Here is a 20,797-nt window from a genome sequence, read left to right as displayed (position 1 = left end):
ATCCACTCAAAACAGCCCAAAGGATACGAGGAAGCAATTACAGAAAATTAATTTAAATGTATTACAGTAGAGAAATAGCTAAATAAGCTAATACTATGCAACCATTAAAAAGAAATAGATTTATATACACTGCCATGGGAAGATTTACAGTCTGTCTTGCTCAGTAAACAAACACATGAATGAATAATATTTATAGTACAGTGTCATTTACATAAAACACCCAAGATAAATAGGGAGATAGACCACGAATCAATGGCATGTTGATTGATAGATAGACAGGCATAATAAACTATGGAAATTGAGTGGAAGAATTGCTTAGGATGAACATGCTTATATACTACTTTTGTAGCTAACTGTATAACTCGGTGTCAATATAAAAACAGATATTTTGTTACATTGTAGCCAATATTTCATTGCACTAATCATATTTTCCTTTTAAACTACCCTAATAGCACATCCCTCCAACCTTAGAATCTCTAACTCGCTCGACACTGCTCTGCCTGTCCGCCATTGGGATGATTTCTTATGCTACTCCTGTGTTCCTGGTTGCTCTCCTGCCCCTTGGTGTCGCCTTTTATTTTATCCAGAAATACTTTCGGGTTGCCTCTAAGTAAGTAAAACAGCGTCCCATTCATTTTCAAAAGCTTATCTACGGTCAGCCCTCTCTATTCATGGGGTTCTGCCAACAACGGATCAAACATATTTGGAAAGAAAACATTCCATGAAGTTCCAAAAAGCAAAACTTGAATTTGTCACATGCCGAGTACTACATTGAATACACACTGATGAAGCGATGTGTGATGTGTTGCCACTGAATTAGGTAGAATGAGTAACATAGAGATGATTTAAAGTATATGGGATGATGTATATAGGTTATATGCAAATGTCACCCATTTTATATAAGAAACTTGAGCGTCTGCAGATTTTGGTATCCATGGGAAGTCCTGGAATTATTTCCCCATGGGGACAATTGTATTCGATTTACTGTGATCTACATTTGCTGTAGTGTTTTTCAAGGTAAGATGTGGAATTTAGAAATGCAACCTATTTGTAACATGATGAAATCTATCCTGACATTATGATTCATTTAGGTATCAATTAATATTATAATTATAGCTATAATTGGTTGTCTGGGCATTACCTAGGCCTGGACATATATTAACATGTGGATTGACCTATTGGGTTTTGAGTCCTAAGACTGCCAAATTTTTCATTCCATGGTCCTTTTTCTGAACATGACATTGATAGAAAACAAAAAATCAAACCTAGGCCAGGCGTGGTGGCCCATGCTGTAATCCCAGCACTTTGGGAGGCCAAGGCAGGCGGATCATGAGGTCAGGAGTTCGAGACCAGCCTGACCAACATGGTGAAACCCTATCTCTACTAAAAATACAAAAATTAGCCGGGCGTGGTGGCACCTGCCTGTAATCCCAGCTACTCAGGAGGCTGAAGAAGTAGAATCTCTTGAGGCCGGTTGGCAGAGCTTGCAGTGAGCCAAGATCATGATACTGCACTCTAGCCTGGACAACAGAGTGAGACTCTGTCTCAAAAAAAAAGAAAAAAAAAACACAAACATAATCCCAAAGAGTAAGTGATTTAATATTATTATACTCTACAAATGGGAAAAAATTATTTGCTTAGAATTTGTCATTTACTGAGATGTTGAATAAATGAAATATAATACCAGCTGTTTCAAAATTTCCAGTTTAACTTTGAAACCCCGCTATAAATAGTAACGTTTGTTATTTCAACAAATACTAAGCACTCATTGTGTTGCAAATAGCTGTGTTAAGCCATGTGACAGGTGACAAGCAATATGACAAGGACCTGTTCTCAAGAAATGTATAGTCTCTTAGGAAGATAAAACATATACAAAGTAATCCTAATATGTGGATTAAGTGCTAAAATAAGAAGGCAGGTATTGAGTTTATTCAGGAAATGGAAAATGTTAATATGACTTGAGTGCAGGGAAGGTGAAATAAAATAGGTGGAGATAAGAAGAAAAGAAGAATTATAGTTGGAACCTCTGAATGTAACATTTCATAATTTGAAGAAATAGTTGTTTCTCCCTCTTAGCTATGAATTAGGGTCCTTGAAATGTCAGGGATCCATATTTAGTCTGTTTTTTCATCCCTAGACTCATTCTCTTTGCTTGAAGCAAATTCTGACCACAACAGAGAAGCTAGTAATCAAATTCACATTTCATTTCTTCTGCTACTATTGCTGGTCTACATGCTGGTGGGGCAAAGAGGTTCAGAGTTATTTCATTACTGCTGACGGTTTCCAAATCTGTCCTTGCCTTCTCAACACCGATATCAGTCATGTCTTTCTTTAATTACATACTCATTTGGTCCTATTATTGCCCTTTAGCAATACAAATGGAGTGCAAAGTTTAGGAAAATATTCCTAGTCCATTACAAATTTGAATTGTGAATTCTGTTCATCATCAGTGAGAATAATCTGTTAGAGACTAAAGTATGGAGAGGACGGTTATTTTAAAGAATAAATATTGACAATGGATTTTACACTATTCTTGTTTGAAATTATCAGAAAGTTAGCAAATATAACCATATGATATTAAACCTCACAGACAAGGATCCTTCTAGATGTTGAGGTTCTTTAGAACTCATCCATGTTGAAAAGTTCAGGCAGCTTAACATGACATTTTTGAATACACTAAAGAGAACTTAAGTGGGGAACTAGCTACAGGAAATGCTCTGAAAAAATGAATATCTAAAATCATGGGTCGAATGCATGCTTAGCTTTGTAAGTAACTGTTTCCTTCTTGCAAGAATACAGGATCAAGCTGTGCCCTCACCTCTTTGGTTTTATCAAACAGAGTTTTATAAACAAAGCTTCCTCCTTCCACAGTATTTTTCCTTCACTCCAAACCTCAATGTAGTGACCACCTGTTGCTTGTGTCAGATTTACAAATAGCCATTTGGTTTTATGTTTAAAAATAACAGACTATTCACATTCCTTCATATTCCTTCTCCCACTTCCTTCTATCTTTCTCTCCCCAATCCCCATGTGAAAATTCTGAATGAGGGAATCCATTTTAGAAACTCCACTTCGAAAAGACTTGCATTTGTTTTGGGAACCAGACCACATTGGCAGCCAGGAATGGCCTAAGTAAGATTATGGAACCATGTTCATCCATTCAGTTGACCCTCACAGGTGAATGCCAACACTACTTCTCTAATATTCTCAACCCCAAAAACCTAGAGAAGGGCAGGAAAAAAGGTCTGAAAAGTAAAAAATGGAATGCATTGAAACGTGGTATAACTGTTAGCCTATCTTCTGTACATTCTAGCTCATATGGTTTAAAGAAAAGTTGTCATGAATATATCTCTATCAAAAGGGTCAGATTCAGGCATTTCCATTCATTCAGTGTATGTCTGTGTTTTATGCACCTGTGGTTCCTTAGATAAACTGTGAATGGAAGTTCCATGAAGGCAAGGATTCAAACTCACTGTGCGCAAAACTAAACTTATTATCTTTTCTCTCCAAATGTCTTCTTTCTGTGCCCTTGACCACCACTCTGGGAAACAAAACTGTCATTTTTCAAGTCTGCTGAACTACAAATAGCCAAGCTGTATGTGACCCTTGTTTACCCTGTGAAAACTAATCGATCATTACAGCAAATAGGGCTTCTTCTGACTGTCTCACATTCCCCTACTTCTTATTTTAAACTTGACCAGCATCATACTAATGCTGAACTTTTTAAAAAATACTCTTATATGGACTATATTAACTGATCCTCCTCATTCACCCATTCTCTTTCATCCTGTACATTGTCTCCCAAGTTATGTTGATTAAAGGATTAAAGGACAGTTCCAATTACCTTCTTTCTTTTTTTTGAGACAGCGCCATGCTTTGTCACCCAGGCTGGTGTGCAGTGGAGTGATCTTGGCTCACTTCAACTTCTGCCTCCTGGATTCAAGTGATTCTCCTGCCTCAGCCTCCTGAGTAGTGGGATTACCGGTGTGTACCACCACGCCTGGCTAATTTTTTGGTAGAGACAGGGTTGTGCCATGTTGGCCAGGCTGGTCTCAAACTCCTGGCCTCAAGTAATCCACCTGCCTCAGCCTCTCTAAGTGCTGGGATTACAGGTGTGAGTCACCGCACCTGGCCAGATTACCTTATTTCTAGTCTTCAGTGATTTTTTTCAGCCCATTAAGGATGTTTCTACCATCCACTATCACCCTTACAAGACCGTATCCTTTACATAGCCTCTTCCCACTACAACAGCCCTAAAGGACTCTGGGCACCAGAGAGATTGAACTTGCAAGATTCTTCAGACACCAGTGCTTGTTCTTGTTATTCTTCTTCTTGTCTATTTTGTTGAAGCCCTCATCAAGCTTAAGGTCTGGTGTAAATTCTACCCGCTTAAGGAAAATCCCACCGGTGTCCTAGGTATGAATTAAGTACTCATTCCACTAAGTCCTGTAGCAGTTTACTTTGGCTGTTACGCAGAGCTGATAGTTTTGTACAACACATTATGTTCAGCCTCTACCTGTATTCATTCTATACCCATCTTTCTCTTCCTCTTTAGATTGTAAGCTGTTGAAGTTTTTGTTAATTGAGGGCTAGGGGAAAATAATTTCAATGATGAAAACAAATACAGTGACAAAATAACCTTCTCTTAAATAATAAACATGGTAGTTTTTGAGTCTGGATGCACGTGAAGTTTATTTTTGCCCCTGTCTCTACTAGGGACCTCCAGGAACTTGATGATAGTACCCAGCTCCCCCTGCTCTGTCACTTCTCAGAAACGGCAGAAGGACTCACCACCATTCGGGCCTTTAGGTGAGTAAACACATTTTTATATTAGCTGACTAGGCAATTACATCATCAACAAATATTTTTCTACAAGTAACTGATCATTGCTTTCATTTTGTTTGATCTCCCCATTGTGTGCCTGACAGTGTACTAAACCAGGAATAAGAAAAATGTGATGTCAATGATCAGAGTTAGAGTTTACTCCTCCAGAATGCTAACTATAATAAAAGATGAAGCAACAGATTGGAAAAATACTAACTATGTGACTAGGATGAGGCATCTGAATTCCCTAACCTTGGTTTCCTCATCTATCAAATGGAGAAAGTCAGTTTTGCTTCTTATGGTCATTGGACTAATTGATATTATCCCTGCAAAGCATTAACCACATTGACTATTGAAGAAGCATCCAATAAACAAGTTAAAATAAATGTATAAATTATAATAGTAATAATAATTCTCACAAAAGGAATACTATTACACCAAAGTTGTTTTAGAATTTAATCCTTTTTATTCAAGGTTTGTAAACAGAGTAATAACCTAAACTTTTGATCAAGAGTGTTTACTTTCAAAAAATTACCTATCCCAATTTTCCTGTTCAAGTTGGATTAGCAAGGAGGTGGTATTACTGAATATTTCATTTAATCTAGAAAATTGATATTTTAGTGTTATATCTTTCTGAAATCCTAATTGCAAGTATATATAAATTTTAACCAGAGATTTTTCTAACCTAAGAAATTTATTTTTAAATATAGAATTGGGTCACAGAGTAGAATATAAAGAGACAACTATCCACAACATCATGTTCCACAGCATATGTACCTAATCTATGTAGGTGGCATCATGAAGCATTCACGCTTTCTGCACTGGTATGTTTATTCATCATAATGTGCAATCCCTTTTATTGGAGATGTCAAAATTATTTATTGGCATTGAATGTAGATAATAACATGAAGTTTATATTCTAATAACCAGCAATGATCAGTGGTATTAATAAGTACACTATACTAAAGATTACTTTTTGCACCAAATAAGTCCTTTCAATTCAATTTATTTGAGAAATATCTGAGTACTGAACATATGCAGGTACTATTCTTGCTGTCAACATATAAAGACTAAAAAGACACGGCCTTTCATTGCCAACCAGCAAAACGTGGCACTGTTGCCCTCCTTCCCCACATCCTCTCAACATACACCTGCCATGTTATCCTTTTTATTTCCTTTGTGATATTTATCTGAGTATTTTAAATCATCTTTTTTATTTGTTCACAAGTTATCTGTCCTTTCCAAGTGGAATGTAAGCCCTATCAGATCCTCCCCACTTTTTCTTTCTTTCTTTTTTATTTATTTTTTGTTTGTTTGTTTGTTTTGCTGTTGTAGCACCATTAGCTTGGAAAAGTGCCTGGGGCTAAGTAAGTGCTCAATAAATATATATTGACTAAGTAGCTAGCATGGGCTGTATTAAGGAGCTCACAGCCTAGTAGGAGAGATGGTTTAAGAAAAAAATAGCAACACAGCATTATACATAATCTAATATCACAAGAAACAACTCTGTCAGAGAGTAGGGTAGCACTCTGTCTAGAAGGAATGGGGAGATAATTATTGAACAACAAATCTTTGAATGATGAATAATTGACCTGGCAGATACAGGAGATAGAATATCAAAGACGATGTAACAGATGTGTGAAAACATAAAGATTTCTATTTTATATGGAAATCAAAAGAGTCCAGTGTTGTTGGAACATAGATTAAGTACAGAGAAGGTGGCTATGAGGATAAGGCTTGAAACCATAGTAGAGGCCAGTACATAAAGGGCTTTGATAAGTACCTTTAAATAACTTAGACTGGATTCTTTCAATGTGAGATAGTCACTGAAGAATCTTGAACAGGAAAGTGGTATGATCAGAGTTGTGTTCATCACAATAACTCTGGGATACTATTATGAACTGGGGATGGTTAACACCCAAGGCGAAGAGACTCCAGGAGGCTGTTGCAATGGTCCACATGAGAGATTACAAAGGCAAGCTAAGGAACTAAGGACTGGGAGAGAAAGCACAGATTTAAGGAATACTTAGGAAGTGGGACCAATGAGATTTAGGGGCAAATTGAATGTGAAGAATACGGTTGAGGGAGAAGTTGAAGATGATTCCTTCTAAGTTTCTGATTCCAATAAGTAGGTAGTTTTCCAGGTTAGGAAATTGAAGATGATGTGGAGGATTGGAGAAGGAGTTCATGAGTCTGGTTATGAACAGGTGTAGGTAGCAATGAAATATCCAGCTGGACATTTTTTATAGTCATTTTGGTATACAGGTCTGGTGTCTAAGATATATCTAAGGGCAGAAGATAACAGGTTTGAGTATCATTCTTTTATGGATAATAGTTAAAGTTTTGACCATGGATTTGTTTGCCGAGGGAGAGGGTGTAGATTAAGAAAAGAGGAGCTTGCACAAAAATTTCAGACTACCAGCACTTAGAGAACAAGTAGATAAAAAAGATCCTGTGGAAAATATGATCTGCCAATTGCTGCCTCATTAAACAAAGCTGGTCCTCTTAGGCTAAGAGGAAGATAGGTTATATTACTTGTACCTCCCAATATCCTTTTATATTTGGCTAACCAGTGCTTATCTCACTGCTGAAATATCAGTCCATGAGTGTCATCTATTGTGGGAAGCCTTCTCTGAATGTTAGAATGTAGAGTTCATGTCCTTCTTAGATCTCTATGTTAAGTTGCATCCTAAACTTAGCATGCTGCATCATAATCAACTGTTTGTGTATTTGCATTCCTCTACAAGATTGGGAGCTACTTAAGAGCTGGTAATGTGTCCTTTGCCTTAATCTTTAGAATATTAACAGAGTCAGTCACATAGTAGGTGTCCAAATGTTCTGTGAGTAAATTAAAGAGCACTTCGTTGCTCAACCTACTACTTTCTGCTAATATCTCCATGACTCTTTACTTCAACATCTGTCTGCTTCCAGCCCTCCTAATTTGGACAGACTGTTTGAATTCCGTTCCCAGTCAGCTTCCTCAGTAAAGGAGAAGGGTTTTTGTTGCCCCTTGTCGTGGTCTCAGTCTATCAAATAAATATCCTATTGAGCTCCTCCTGCTCCTGGCCAACCCCAACACAGGCCAGCCTGATGCCATCAAATCCAAACCAGTGCCTTCTTTACAGAAAGAGGATTCACATCTTGGCAACCTTGATGTTGTGACTACTGTTTTAGCAAGTTGGTCCCTGATAGATCAACTATCCTATAAGTGAGAAGTTAATGGTGGGAAAGATCAATTCACTGGGCCCTCTCTTCACATGCTCACTGTGTGTTTGTGTGTGTGTGTATAAAATGTTACATATGCTATATGTATATTGTCATATATATACATAATTTTCAGCCCCTCTTTTATTTCTCTGGATGTATACATATCCAGATAGGAGAGGCCAGCACCCAAGCACTTTGCCTCCCTAGAGGCCATTGAAAGCTCTTAAGTGGTCAGTTGAAATTTTTGATAGCCCTTTATCCAAATGACACCTTCTGGAAAGCAAACCTTTACCTGTAGCGGCTCTACCTAGGTCAAGGACAGGTCTGGAAAGCCTAAGGGACTGCTCTACCTATGTTTGATGCATATTACCCTAGGTAACACCACTCTAATGCACCTTAATTCAGCCTTGTCCGCTTCTTTCCAATACCTCAATGACATATAAGTGCCAAATGTTAATACTTAGTAGGGCAGAGCCCATCTTCCTACTAAGGGGGAGAAATTCAGATGAGTTGAGAAAATAAGCCATCTAAGTGGTAGGCAAAAAATAAGGATAGTGGTGTCCTTGGAGTTAATCACGTGAGCATTTTAAAAATAAATTGAATGTTCAATAATAATAACAACATAAAAGAAGAATAAAAAGAATTAAAAGTGTCCATTTGATATGGCAGCCATGAAGCTATTGGGAACCTTAGTAAGAAAAGTAAAGATAAAGTGGAGAGGATCGAAGGCAAAATTCAGAGGGTTAAAAAATTAATTGGAAATCAGAACATGGGCATGGCAAGGAAAAACTACTCTTTCAAAGAGTTTTACTGAGGTGGGAAGGAGTTTAGGAGAGCTCACTAAAAGAAGGAGCTTTTTTACTATTGTCTTTTCATTTTTAAGAGAGTAATGAACTAGACATTTTCAAAGACTGAAGGGAAGAAGTGAAGATATAGGCAGGATGGGGAAGTTAACGGAGAAGATTATTACAACAGATTAGCAGGAACATGTTAAGTGTCCAAGTGTGAAGACCAGTTCAGCTCGAAGAGTATTTGGTATATAGCTCCTTTATGAACGTAAGAAAAGGATCTGAATAGATTCAGGAAAACTGACAGGTGAAAAACAGGAAGTTGATGAGTTCAACATCTAACAGCCTCTGTTTTCTCTTTGAAGGATAGGGGAGGTCATCTTCTGAGAGGGATGGGGACGAGAACAAGGCAGAGCATCGTGAAGGGAATGAGGAAGATTTAGAATGAAATAGGAAAATGACCAAGCGTCAAGATTCAGATTTTTCATTTACCTTCTTCCCTAGACACATGAGCATAATTTAGCATTACTATCCTTAATTTTACATCAGGAAAACTTCCAGGTAACTGTAAGTAGAACAAAATATTATGCTAAATTTCAATATTTGAATTATAGTTGGAAGAAACAAAAGACAACTCAACTCCTATCTGGAGTTACCTGCCTAATACTAATCCAGGTTTAGATCTTCCAGAGTTCATTTTTTAAGGTTTTATTTTATTTCAATAGGTTTTTGGGGAACAGGTAATTTTTTGTTACATGGTTAAGTTCTTTAGTGATAATTTCTGAGATTTTGGTACACCCGTCACCCGAACAGTGTACATTGTATCCAATGTGTAGTCTTTTATCCCTCACCCCTCTTCCATCCTTCACCCCAAGTCCTCAAAGTCCATCACATCATTCTTATGCCTTTGCATCCTCATAGCTTAGCTGCCACTTATAAGTGAGAACATAGGATATTTGGTTTTCCATTCCTGAGCTACTCCTCTTAGAGTAATGGTCTCCAACTCCATCCAGGTTGCTGAGAACGCCATTATTTCATTCCTCGTTATGGCTGAGTAATATTCCATGACGTATCTATACCACATTTTCTTTATCCACTCACTGGGTAATGGGCATTTAGGCTGGTTCCATATTTTTGCAGTTGCAAATTCTGCCGCTATAAACATGTGTGTGCAACTATCTTTTTCATATAATGACTTCTTTTCCTCTGAGTAGATACCAAGTAGTGGGATTGCTGGATCAAATAGTAATTCTACTTTCAGTTTTTTAGGGAATCTCCATACCGTCTTCCATAGTGGTTGCACTGGTTTACAGTGCCACTAGCAATGTAAACATGTTCCCTTTTCACCACATCAATATCTTTTTTTTTTTTTTAAACTGTGGCCATTCTTGCAGGGGTAAGATGGTGTCTCATTGTGGTTTTACTTTGCATTCCCCTCATGATTAGGGACGTAAAGCATTTTTATTAACTATCATAAATATCAGCATTTTTAAACCCAAAGAAGTCTTGAAAATGTGGGGATGGCCCTGCTGCCACGAATAAAATTCTAGAATCCTTACATTTGGTACTTGTGGTCAGGAATCGAACGTGTCTTTTTCCATCCATCTGTTCCTTTCTTTCAAACTATCTGGAGTCCCCAGAGTCTTGAGCTCTTTGGAAAGTTAGTATTTACTGATGAGGCTGCTTTTCCTCCCCTGCATTGAGGGTTCGTGGTGTACTCACATGAAGCAATGAACTCCCTCAAGTAGTTTACCACGAAAGCATCACAGTTAAATTAGACTGAGATTTTAGTGACCTTTCCTATTTTTTTCTTGTCTGACAGAATAAAGGTCTAAGAATGTTCAGAAGATGAGCTGGATATGGATGAAAAGATACAGGCTGAGTGTGTCAAAGTTTCCATTAGGAAAACAGAAGGTTTCTTGCCAAATAGAAACACACAGAAAGAATGTTCACTGCATTTTCACCCCTCCCCTCTCACTGCTGCCTCAGACTATTGCCAACTGCATTTACAAACTCTTTAAGAGTGGATCTGAAACAATATCCCAAAACTAGAGGAAGAGTCAAAAGTGTTCCAGATAAAGCACTTTGTCAGAATCAAGGGTTTGAGATTCATCTCAAATGTCTTCCACTGGCTTTGGTCCACCTGGCCTCAACTCCAATCTCTCCATCACACAGTCCTCTAGGGAGAAGAACCTGTCTCAAGCCCCGGAACATGTGGCGCTTTCTCATTTCTGTGCCTTTGCTCATATTGTTCCTGCCACTTAGAATGCCTTGTTCACCAAAAACATTTCGCTTATCCCTTAAAAACCTCACTCAGACTATCTTCCTTGTCTTTTGTGACACATTGCTTAACGCTTCCTCTCTCTCCACCCTTCACTCCATTTCCTGCTGTGCTGATCCTCTGATTGGTGCAAATCATGCCCTTCCTTTATGTTCATGTAGCATTTTGTGCATAAGCTCCTTATAGCTAGATAGTGTGTTGCACCATTTTTACTTGTTAATGCTGTGTTTCCTCCCTTCACTAGACAGACAGTTGACCCTTCAAGGGAGTAGGTCATGTCTTGTTCTTATGTCCTCAGTGTCTAGCATAATGTCTTGCTTAGAGTGAATGATTGCTAAATGCTCCTGAATGAATGGATGAAAATCTACCAAACGTGTACCTAGCAAGTACAAAAAAGAATGAGCCAAGATGGGTGGATCACCTGAGGTCAGGAGTTCAAGACCATCCTGGCCAACATGGTGAAACCCTGTCTCTACTAAAAATACAAAAATTAGCTGGATATGGTGGCACGTGCCTGTAGTTCCAGCTACTCGGGAGGCTGAAGCAGGAGAATCGCTTGAACCTAGGAGGCGGAGGTTGCAGTGAGCTGAGATCTTGCCACTGCACTCCACCCTGGGCGACAGAGACTGTCTCAGAAAAAATAATAATAATAATAAGGAAAAAAAATAAGCCTTACGTGTGTGTATAGAGAGAGATGATAGATAGATAGACAGATAGATCGATAGATAGATAATTTTTATGGTTCATGTTCATTGTCTCAGTAAATCCTATAACCCTTTGAACGTCCCCCTCACCATTTAGTTATTCTCTATATTCATTGCTAAAAGGGTCAGCTGGAGGGTAAGGTTGGACTGCTTAGTCCCACAGCAGAGTAGCCATTCAGGCCAGGTCCTCCTGTGCATGGCAGCATGCCATTTGGGTCATGGATACTCAACTCAAAGTGAGGTAATTATTTGGCTGTGATTGCTGAGTTCTCTGATTATTGTAGATTAGAGCTTACTGTCCGACTGAATTATCTGTCTTTCTTTGACATATTGGAATGATCAGATTGACTGGATAGATATCAAGCGTCTGCTTTATATTGGCCTGTATGGATTACTTCAGTGGGCCAAGTGGACACCCCACCCAGGATTTCTTCATTCTTTGACATGTGATGATTTATTATAAATTTTTACAATTTTACTTAAAAATTGGGGAGGCGAGTGGGGGAAGTCTTTTATCAAGAAGGAATCACTGCCATTCTGTCAAATGAAGTTTGGTTATTTCTTGCAAACATAACCCATAGATGGGAGGTCTCTATAAGACAAGCCGTGACTGCAGAGAGTGAATAAATCACATTTTGATTTGGTATTTTCCCCAGCTTCAAACCAGTTATTTTTATTATATTATCCAACCTTCCAATGTTTCTGTTATTCAGGGAAAATAATTGAGAAATAAAAAGAGACTGCTGTTGTGATTTAGAGAAGATTTTTTTCTACCATGTAGCATGAATTTCTTTGAGATGTTGGCTCAGATGTTTAAATGGATAGGACTTTTAGTAACCATTTCATTTATAAAATAGGTTACACAGAACTTGGTATGATTTTATTGAGCACCAAGAATTAACTTAGTTTGTTGAAGATCAATATCCAAACGATATATATCATAGAACCCTGAAAGTACACAGACCAAATTCCTTTTATGCAATGACCATCCTTACAAATACTTTAGAATCTGGGGGTGTGGAACATTTGCCATCATCTCTAGTGTCTCCCATACTCTACTTGTTGCAGTTTTTTTTTCTTTGCTTCGCAGAAATATTAGGAAAAAAGATAATTTTAAAAGTATATTTTTGCCAATTGCAAATGTATAGTATTCTGTCTTCCCTGGTTCTGATCCAGCACCTCCCACCCACTCTGACTGTGTTGTTTGGAAAAGTAAAATAAATGCCACAAAATATCGGTAGAGTTGCATTTCTACACAATTTATCTTGGTTTTTATAAGGCCCTTTTAATGTAGTAGGCTATGCCTTGTTCTCATGGCTACAATAATTATGTGAAAATTTATGAACTGATCTTTAATACAATGTTGTTGTTAGAAGGACTCTTTTTCCTAGTAAGGGTATAAGAAAGGAAATAAACACTTGACCACACCATCTCTACTAAGAATGCAAAGAGTAGTAGCAGCTGGTCTTTATTTTAAAGTAGAGATCTATTTACTGATCATTCCATGCCATCAGTTTGTCACTATGTTGAGTAAATAGTGTAGTAGTAAGTGTGACTGTTTTTATGACCTCTCCTGTTGTGTGGCTAACACTGTATTTTTGTTTTCTGCAGGCATGAAACCAGATTTAAACAACGTATGCTGGAACTGACGGACACAAACAACATTGCCTACTTATTCCTCTCAGCTGCCAACAGATGGCTGGAGGTCAGGACGGTACGTTCATTTCATGATTTCGAAATGGAAACCAAATAGAGAAGACGCCTGCTGCAAAGAGGCAGACAGTTGTAAAAATTAGCCTTCCACTGAGATTCAGCACTAGCTTCACATTTTCTGAACTTTAAAATAGCTCAGGTTTGTTTATGCTACAGATGAAGTTTGTCATAATGTTTTAGCTAATGACAAGACAAATAGCCCAAAAAGCAAAATTTCATTTTGTGTTCATTAGTCTCTAGATCACATAAGTTAATGGAATGGCAAATATTTGTATAACTTCAATTTTTTTTTTCCAAAAGAGTACATTTGGCAAGTGAACAGATGCACTCATTTCCTTTACCGAGTTGGTCCTGCCTGGAAGGATGGCAACTTTCTACGTTTTAAGCCAGTGGAGGGTCATGTTAGTACAAAATGTAGAAAACTACAGTTAATCATTTGTTGCCTTCTGTCTTGAATAATGTAGAAGAACAAGCACAAGCTTTGGCATCACACAGACTTAGTCTAGCAAGTTAATTTTAGTCCCAGTTCCTCATCTATAAAGTAAGAATGTGTACCTTGTATGGGCATTGGATTAAAAGTAACATAAATCCCCTACTACACTGATTGGCAACTGCATTCAAGAAATGTCTTTTGAATGCATGCATGAATGAATAATGACTGGTACCTGCCCTGGTAGGGAGTTCATAAGCCAATGAGCTGGAGTATCAAGTAGGAGAGATGAGAAGGACATTCCAGAAGGCAAGGAATATAGTTTGTAGTCTGTACAGTCCGGAACATGGATAAGCTACTTTGGTGGTAATGGTGAGTTGAGTGTAATTTTTTTAAATAGGAATTTGCCAGTTTTGAAAAGAAAAAGCATGTTTATCTGTACTATTGGAAGAATCTTATTTCCACTAACTGTGTTTCAGTAATATATAGGCTTTCTTTCAAAACACAACAGAAAAGAGAAGGAAGATGGTAAAGGGAATTTAATAGGGTAGAAATGAAGGAGCCCAAGTTAAAATCTGAGTAGTTGATTGATGGATACAGATTAACCTAGACTCTTAGACATCCTTGTGAGCTTTTGTTATCATGATTTCTCACTGGTTTATAGAGATTCTCTACAACTATATTAGTCATTATGTAGAAATTATTCAACAGCACTGCATAGTTATTTTTCACAAAGTTTTGATAGAAGTATTGTTTGCTGATAAATTCCCTCAAGGTAGCTGTGACCGTTGGAAGAAGGCGGGGCAGAGTTTCTTGGGAATTACATATACATAAATAAAGGCAAGTGAAGTGTTACTTAGGATTTATCACAAAACCAAAACATTATTCCCAAACCCTATTCAAACCATAATTTCATAATTCCTTGTTTTAATTACTTGTTTTGATATGTGAGTGTCTGTGTGTGTAATTTCTGTTGTTCTATAAGGGAAAAAATCATATATGAATAATATAACTACTGATGAAATAGCTTACTGAAAGAATATCCTGAAATCATAAGGGAGAAATGTTAGCAGTTACCTTTGTATCTGGTTTTCCTGAACTTGAAGATCAAGTATGTCTTTTAGGGGCAAGCATATTTGCCTTGGACTTGAGGTGAGAGTCTGACCGACTCCTGTTTCTACTCTTTAGCACTTCCTGCTGTCAGGTTAATGGGTAAGTGTTGAACAAGAATCTTCAAGCAAACCATATGCTCTGTTCTCATAGCCAGAAGACAAGATATTAGAGCCTTAACACTGCCAAGAAAGGGAAGGTCAGGAAAAATTAGAAAGGAACAGCAGCCAAACTCAGAATGGTTTTGTTTAGTTTGATTCATAACCCAATACTTTAACCCCCACGTGAAAAAGCAGTTGAACCTGCCTAAATATAATAGAATCTAGATCTTGAATTCCACCTGCAAAAAACAAAATACTGACACTTGAAACAGGAAGGGCAGAACAGGCCATTCATTTGGTTACTTTGTAATACATTTGTTACTCTTTGCTTTCTGTGTATTAGAATCCTTCCAAGATTTGCAGTCTAGTCTTATTACTAGAACTCTCCCTTAAAATTAATACAAAAGACTAAAGAGTATTTTATTTTCATTTCTGGTGGGCAAAGGTATATTTTGGCAAGAAACATTTGTTAATTTATTGCAAAGTTCCAGGCATATCTGCTGACAGAAGTCAAGGTTCAAGGTCCTTTGGGTATGATTTGCCTCCATCCATTGTATTTATATGTCAGTAACTTTATGTGGATAAACACTTGTACACACGCACGTATACACACTCCTCTAGACAATCTCAGAGATCCACTGTGAGACCAGTCAGATTCACTGTCGCTCTGCTCTTCTGAGTGAACTGAGAGTTTTCATTGGAACCAGGTGTATTTAAATATAAATACTATAATCCAAGAACATATGCCACAGTAGGAGTGTTAAATAAGGTAGATGACTTCTCCTGGGGAATAACCTTTTCTCTCAATTGTGCACATATAAATGACCTCATTACTACTGTGTTTCTGTGGGCATATCCACATCACTGGAGACAGAATTTTAGTTTGGAATAACTGGATCTTGTGTGAGAAAAATGAAGTTGAGATATAGGACCTTGGAGACTAGGGTGTGAACTGTTCTCTACACCCCACAGCTGGATATATTCTGCCTCATAAGTCACTTTTTTAAAAAAGTAATAAAAATTTCTATTTGGCCCAGTAAATCTGCATTGATCTTATCTGTGGTATGGACACAACCCCCTCTTTGTCGTATTACTCAGTAAGTTCACATAAATATCTGCTTCTAGCAAACATTCTTAGAGTTCCTAGAGCAGGAACGAAACCAAAATGGTACAAAGAAGGTCACTTCATTGGGCATAAATTAGAAGAGGCAAGCAGGATTTCTTCACACAGATTTCACCAACTCTAATTCATGGACTCAGAGCCATAATGCAAACGGGAGAAAACATGATATCATTGCTTTCTGTGGCTATGTTTCCCCTCCCTTCCTCTTCATGCCCAGTTTTAACTTTCCAAAGCCATGTCACTGCTGTTGACAGAAAACCTCAAGAAAGAAGAGAGAGAAACCAGAGTAGAAACACCTTTTGTTGAATTTGGGAAGTTCTCTGAACCTCATCCAATTTTTGCTTATCTTTTTTTTTTTTTTTTAAATTATACTTTAAGTTCTGGGATACATACGCAGAACCTGTGCGTTTGTTACATAGGTATACACATGCCGTGGTGGTTTGCTGCACTCATCAACCCGTGATCCACATTAGGCATTTCTCCTAATGCTATCACTCCCCTAGCCCCCAACGCCCTGACAGACCCCAGTGTGTGATGTTCCCCTCCCTGTGTCCATGTGTTCTCATTGTCCAACTCTCACTTATGAGTGAGAACGTGTAGTGTTTTGTTTTCTGTTCCTGTGTTAGTTTGCTGAGAAAGATGGTTTCCAGCTTCATCCATGTCCCTACAAAGGACACGAACTCATCCTTTTTTATGGTTACATAGTATTCCATGGTATATATGTGCCATATTTTCTTTATCCAGTCTATCATTGATGGGCATTTGGGTTGGTTCCAAGTCTCTGCTATTGTGAACAGTGCTGCAATAAACATATGTGTGCATGTATCTTTATAGTAGAATGATTTATAATCCTTTGGATATATACTCAGTAATGGGATTGCTGGGTCAAATGGTATTTCTGGTTCCAGATCCTTGAGGAATGGCCACACTGTCTTCCACAATGGTTGAACTAATTTACTCTCCCACCAACAGTGTAAAAGCGTTCCTATTTCTCCATATCCTCTCCAGCATCTGTTGTTTCCTGACTTTTTAAAGATCGCCATTATAACTGGCATAAGATGGTATCTCATTGTGATTTTGATTTGCATTTCTGTAATGACCAGTGATGATGAGCTTTTTTTCATATGTTGAGATAAAGACACGAAAAACCCTTCAAAAAAATCAGTGAATCCAGGAGCTGGTTTTTTGAAAAGATCAACAAAATAGATAGACTGCTAACCAGACTAATAAAGAAGAAACGAGAGAAGAATCAAATAGATACAATAAAAAATGATAAAGGGGATATCACCACTAATCCCACATAAATACAAACTACCATCAGGAAATGCAATAAACACCTCTACGCAAATAAACTAGAAAATCTAGAAAAAATGAATAAATTTCTGGATACATACACCCTCCCAAGACTAAACCAGGAAGAAGTCAAATCCCTGGATAGACCAATAAAAAGTTCTGAAATTGAGGCAATAATTAATAGCCTACCAACCAAAAAAAGCCCAAGACCATACAGATTCACAGTCAAATTCTACTAGAGGTACAAAGAGGAGCTTGTATCATTCCTTCTGAAACTATTGCAAACAATAGAAAAAGAGAGACTCCTCCCTAACTCGTTTTATGAGGCTAGCATCATCCTGATACCAAAACCTGGTAGAGACACAACAAAAATGGAAAATTCCAGGCCAATATCCCTGATGAACATCATTGCAAAAATCCTCCATAAAACACTGGCAAACTGAATCCAGCAGCACATCAAAAAGCTTATCCACCACAATCAAGTCGGCTTCATCTCTGGGATGCAAGGCTGGTTCAACATATGCAAATCAATAAACATAATCCATCATGTCAACAGAACCAATGACTAAAACCACATGATTGTCTCAATAGATGCAGAAAAGGCCTTCGATAAAATTCAACACCCCTTCATGCTAAAAACTTCAATAAACTAGATATTGATGGAATATATCACAAAATAATTGTTTATGTTTTTTTAATACTATAGAGCTTTCTTTTCTTTTCCCAGTCGTGTTGAGTAAGAGTTAAGACAATCATTATTTATTCTCTTTGCGCACACAGTTTTCCCTATGGAAGATCTAGCCTTGCCCACCATATTCATTTCATATTCATTTTGAATTGAGAAAAAAAATAAAGACCATAACACACTCAAATCATAAAAGGACAAGAGACTAAAAGAATAAAATAATTTGGCTGGTAGAAAGCGGCTAGACTGTGACTGGCCACCAGAGTTGCTTTGGCAGCAGAGGGGACTGTTTTTCCTCTGGGTGCCAAGTGAAGCCAGCTGTGGTTGAGTGCAATGTGTCACTACAGCCTAACCTCTGAATGCTGCTTGCGTCCTTTCGTTCAGCACGGTGTTTTCTCTTCATCCCTTTGCACTAAACAATTCCAGTTTTTTGGCATTGGTGTTTTCAGTTGCAAAAATGGTGTAACTTTATCTAAAGGCTGTCTTTCCAAGGCTTTGTCTTGCTATGTGGTGAAAGGATAAAAGAAAATTCACATCAAGAAGCCAAAAATAAAGACTTTAGAGTCAACAGGCTAAAGTAAAAATGGTCTTTAGGGTGAGCTTGCACAAGAGTCTGTTTTGTGAGACAACACTGCTTTTTTGTGTGTTCACAATTCAACGACAGACAGGGATACAGTGATCACGTAATTTGGAGGTCCTAATATATTCTTGCAGATACCCAGTGGTACCATAATGTGCTCCTGAGTGCTATATGAAGGAGAGGGATCACATACTTTTCAGTTGCTATTAACTATTTACAAGGCTGCTTTGTAGAGAATTACAATTTTCATTATAATTCCAAATATAGATAGATGTCTTTGAATCACTAGAAATCTGAAAAGAGGCCTCTCTTTTGACATGGGAACCTTCTGGTGGGGAGTATTGAATTCACAAAATTGATGGAAGTTATAATTTACTATTCTACAGATTAAAGCCCTCTTTTGAAAGTAGATAATTCATCTATGTTGTAACTTCTGTTTCCTAAGTTCAGTCTCCCGTTTCATTGTATCATTTGGATGGAAGGTGGTTTTCACTGAGTAGATTGCTTAGGATGTGTAAGGCTACAGCAGTAGAATAAATGCTATTAGTGATCCCTAAGTATTTGCTGTCCTCTGTGAAAGTTATGCAAACCATCTGCTTCTCCTTTCTTAGTTTATTGCCTCTAAGCTGTTTTGCTACTCACATATTTGCAGAGGAATGGAAAGATGTAACCATAGGGTCACTTTATGGTTCATTAAACTTGTTATGTTTAACAGTAAAGGAAGTGAAAATCAGAGACCTAACAAAAGCATTTTTTTTATTTTTATGTTTTTTTTTTTTTTTTTTTTTGAGATGGAGTCTTGCTCTGTTGCCCAGGCTAGAGTGCAGTGGCACGATCTCAGCTCACTGCAACCTCTGCCTCCCGGGTTCAAGCAATTCTTCTGCCTCAGCCTCCTGAGTAGCTGGGACTACAGGTGCCCGCCACCACACCCAGCTAATTTTTTGTGTTTTTAGGAGAGACGGGGTTTCACTGTGCTAGCCAGGATGGTCTCAATCTCCTGATCTTGTGATCTGCCCGCCTCGGCCTCCCAAAGTGCTGGGATTACAGGAATGAGCCACCGTGCCTGGCCACAAAAGCTTTTATGTTAGTTATTAATTTCACATTCCTATACTACTGTAATATTTGAAGAGAAGTGATTGAAATTTAGTGATTTTGCTGTATATTTTTTGATAGGTATAGTACAAAAAGGGGCTTCATCCCTTATGCAAATCAAGATAAAATTCTGATCAGAAGTCTCTAAAATATTTCCAGTACTTTAGAAAAAAAAAAACAAAAAACAGTTTTTAGCAATGGTAACAATCCAGCAGTGAGCTGGAAAGTATCTAGTTAGTATGATGAAAAGACAGCCTGAATGGCTTTTTCTTTAAAAAGAAAGTTTAAAAATATTTTTATAATAAAATAACTTTGTTACAGGTACTAAACTATAGACATATTGGCTTTCAAACTATAATATCTATTTGAATTTAGTAGATTATAGATTTTGAAAATCAGTTCCTCTTCTGAAAATTTTTGCTATAAAATGTACCTCTAAAACTATCTTTCTTTTGCTGAAGAGTCAAAAATATTTCTAAAACATTTTAATATATGAATTTGAGCATATTTGTATTGCTGGCCTAATAACTAATAATATCCAGCGATCGTACTGAAAATTATACAAGTAGTTTTGAAACATTAACCACGTGAAAGGGGCCCAGAAAATGTATACTGACTACAACTTATTGATGAGTCTTCTCCTTTTTCTCCCATCATCTGTTTTCACTTCTTTTGCTGGCCCTTTTGCCAGAATAACACTAGCTATCTGTTACCAGAATTATCATTTTAATTCAACAGAAAATAGTTTAAATTCTCTTCTAATCAAATCTACCATGTCATTCTTTACAGTGGGTGAATTCAGGAGCCCAATTTAGAATACAAAGATTTCCATAGTAAACTAAACTTAATAGAGAGAAATTGACTGC

The 20,797-nt window shown here is 37.5% G+C and overlaps 1 protein-coding gene across 1 annotated transcript in view; it reads left to right on the top strand.

The window, feature by feature from the left end:
• Nucleotides 1-20,797, top strand: part of ABCC9 (ATP binding cassette subfamily C member 9) — a 139,546-nt gene that overhangs the window by 94,091 nt on the left and 24,658 nt on the right. The window contains exons 29-31 of the mRNA XM_007967878.3: nucleotides 453-610; nucleotides 4,717-4,809; nucleotides 13,416-13,518. Of these exons, the coding sequence (XP_007966069.2) occupies nucleotides 453-610; nucleotides 4,717-4,809; nucleotides 13,416-13,518 (354 nt within the window). The remainder of the gene's footprint in view (nucleotides 1-452; nucleotides 611-4,716; nucleotides 4,810-13,415; nucleotides 13,519-20,797) is intronic.

The sequence above is a fragment of the Chlorocebus sabaeus genome, chromosome 11 (genome assembly GCF_047675955.1).
Source record: "Chlorocebus sabaeus isolate Y175 chromosome 11, mChlSab1.0.hap1, whole genome shotgun sequence".
In the NCBI taxonomy this organism is placed as follows: Eukaryota; Metazoa; Chordata; class Mammalia; order Primates; family Cercopithecidae; genus Chlorocebus; species Chlorocebus sabaeus.
The sequence above is the reverse complement of the archived record's forward strand: the minus strand, read 5'-3'. Positions and strand labels throughout refer to the sequence as shown.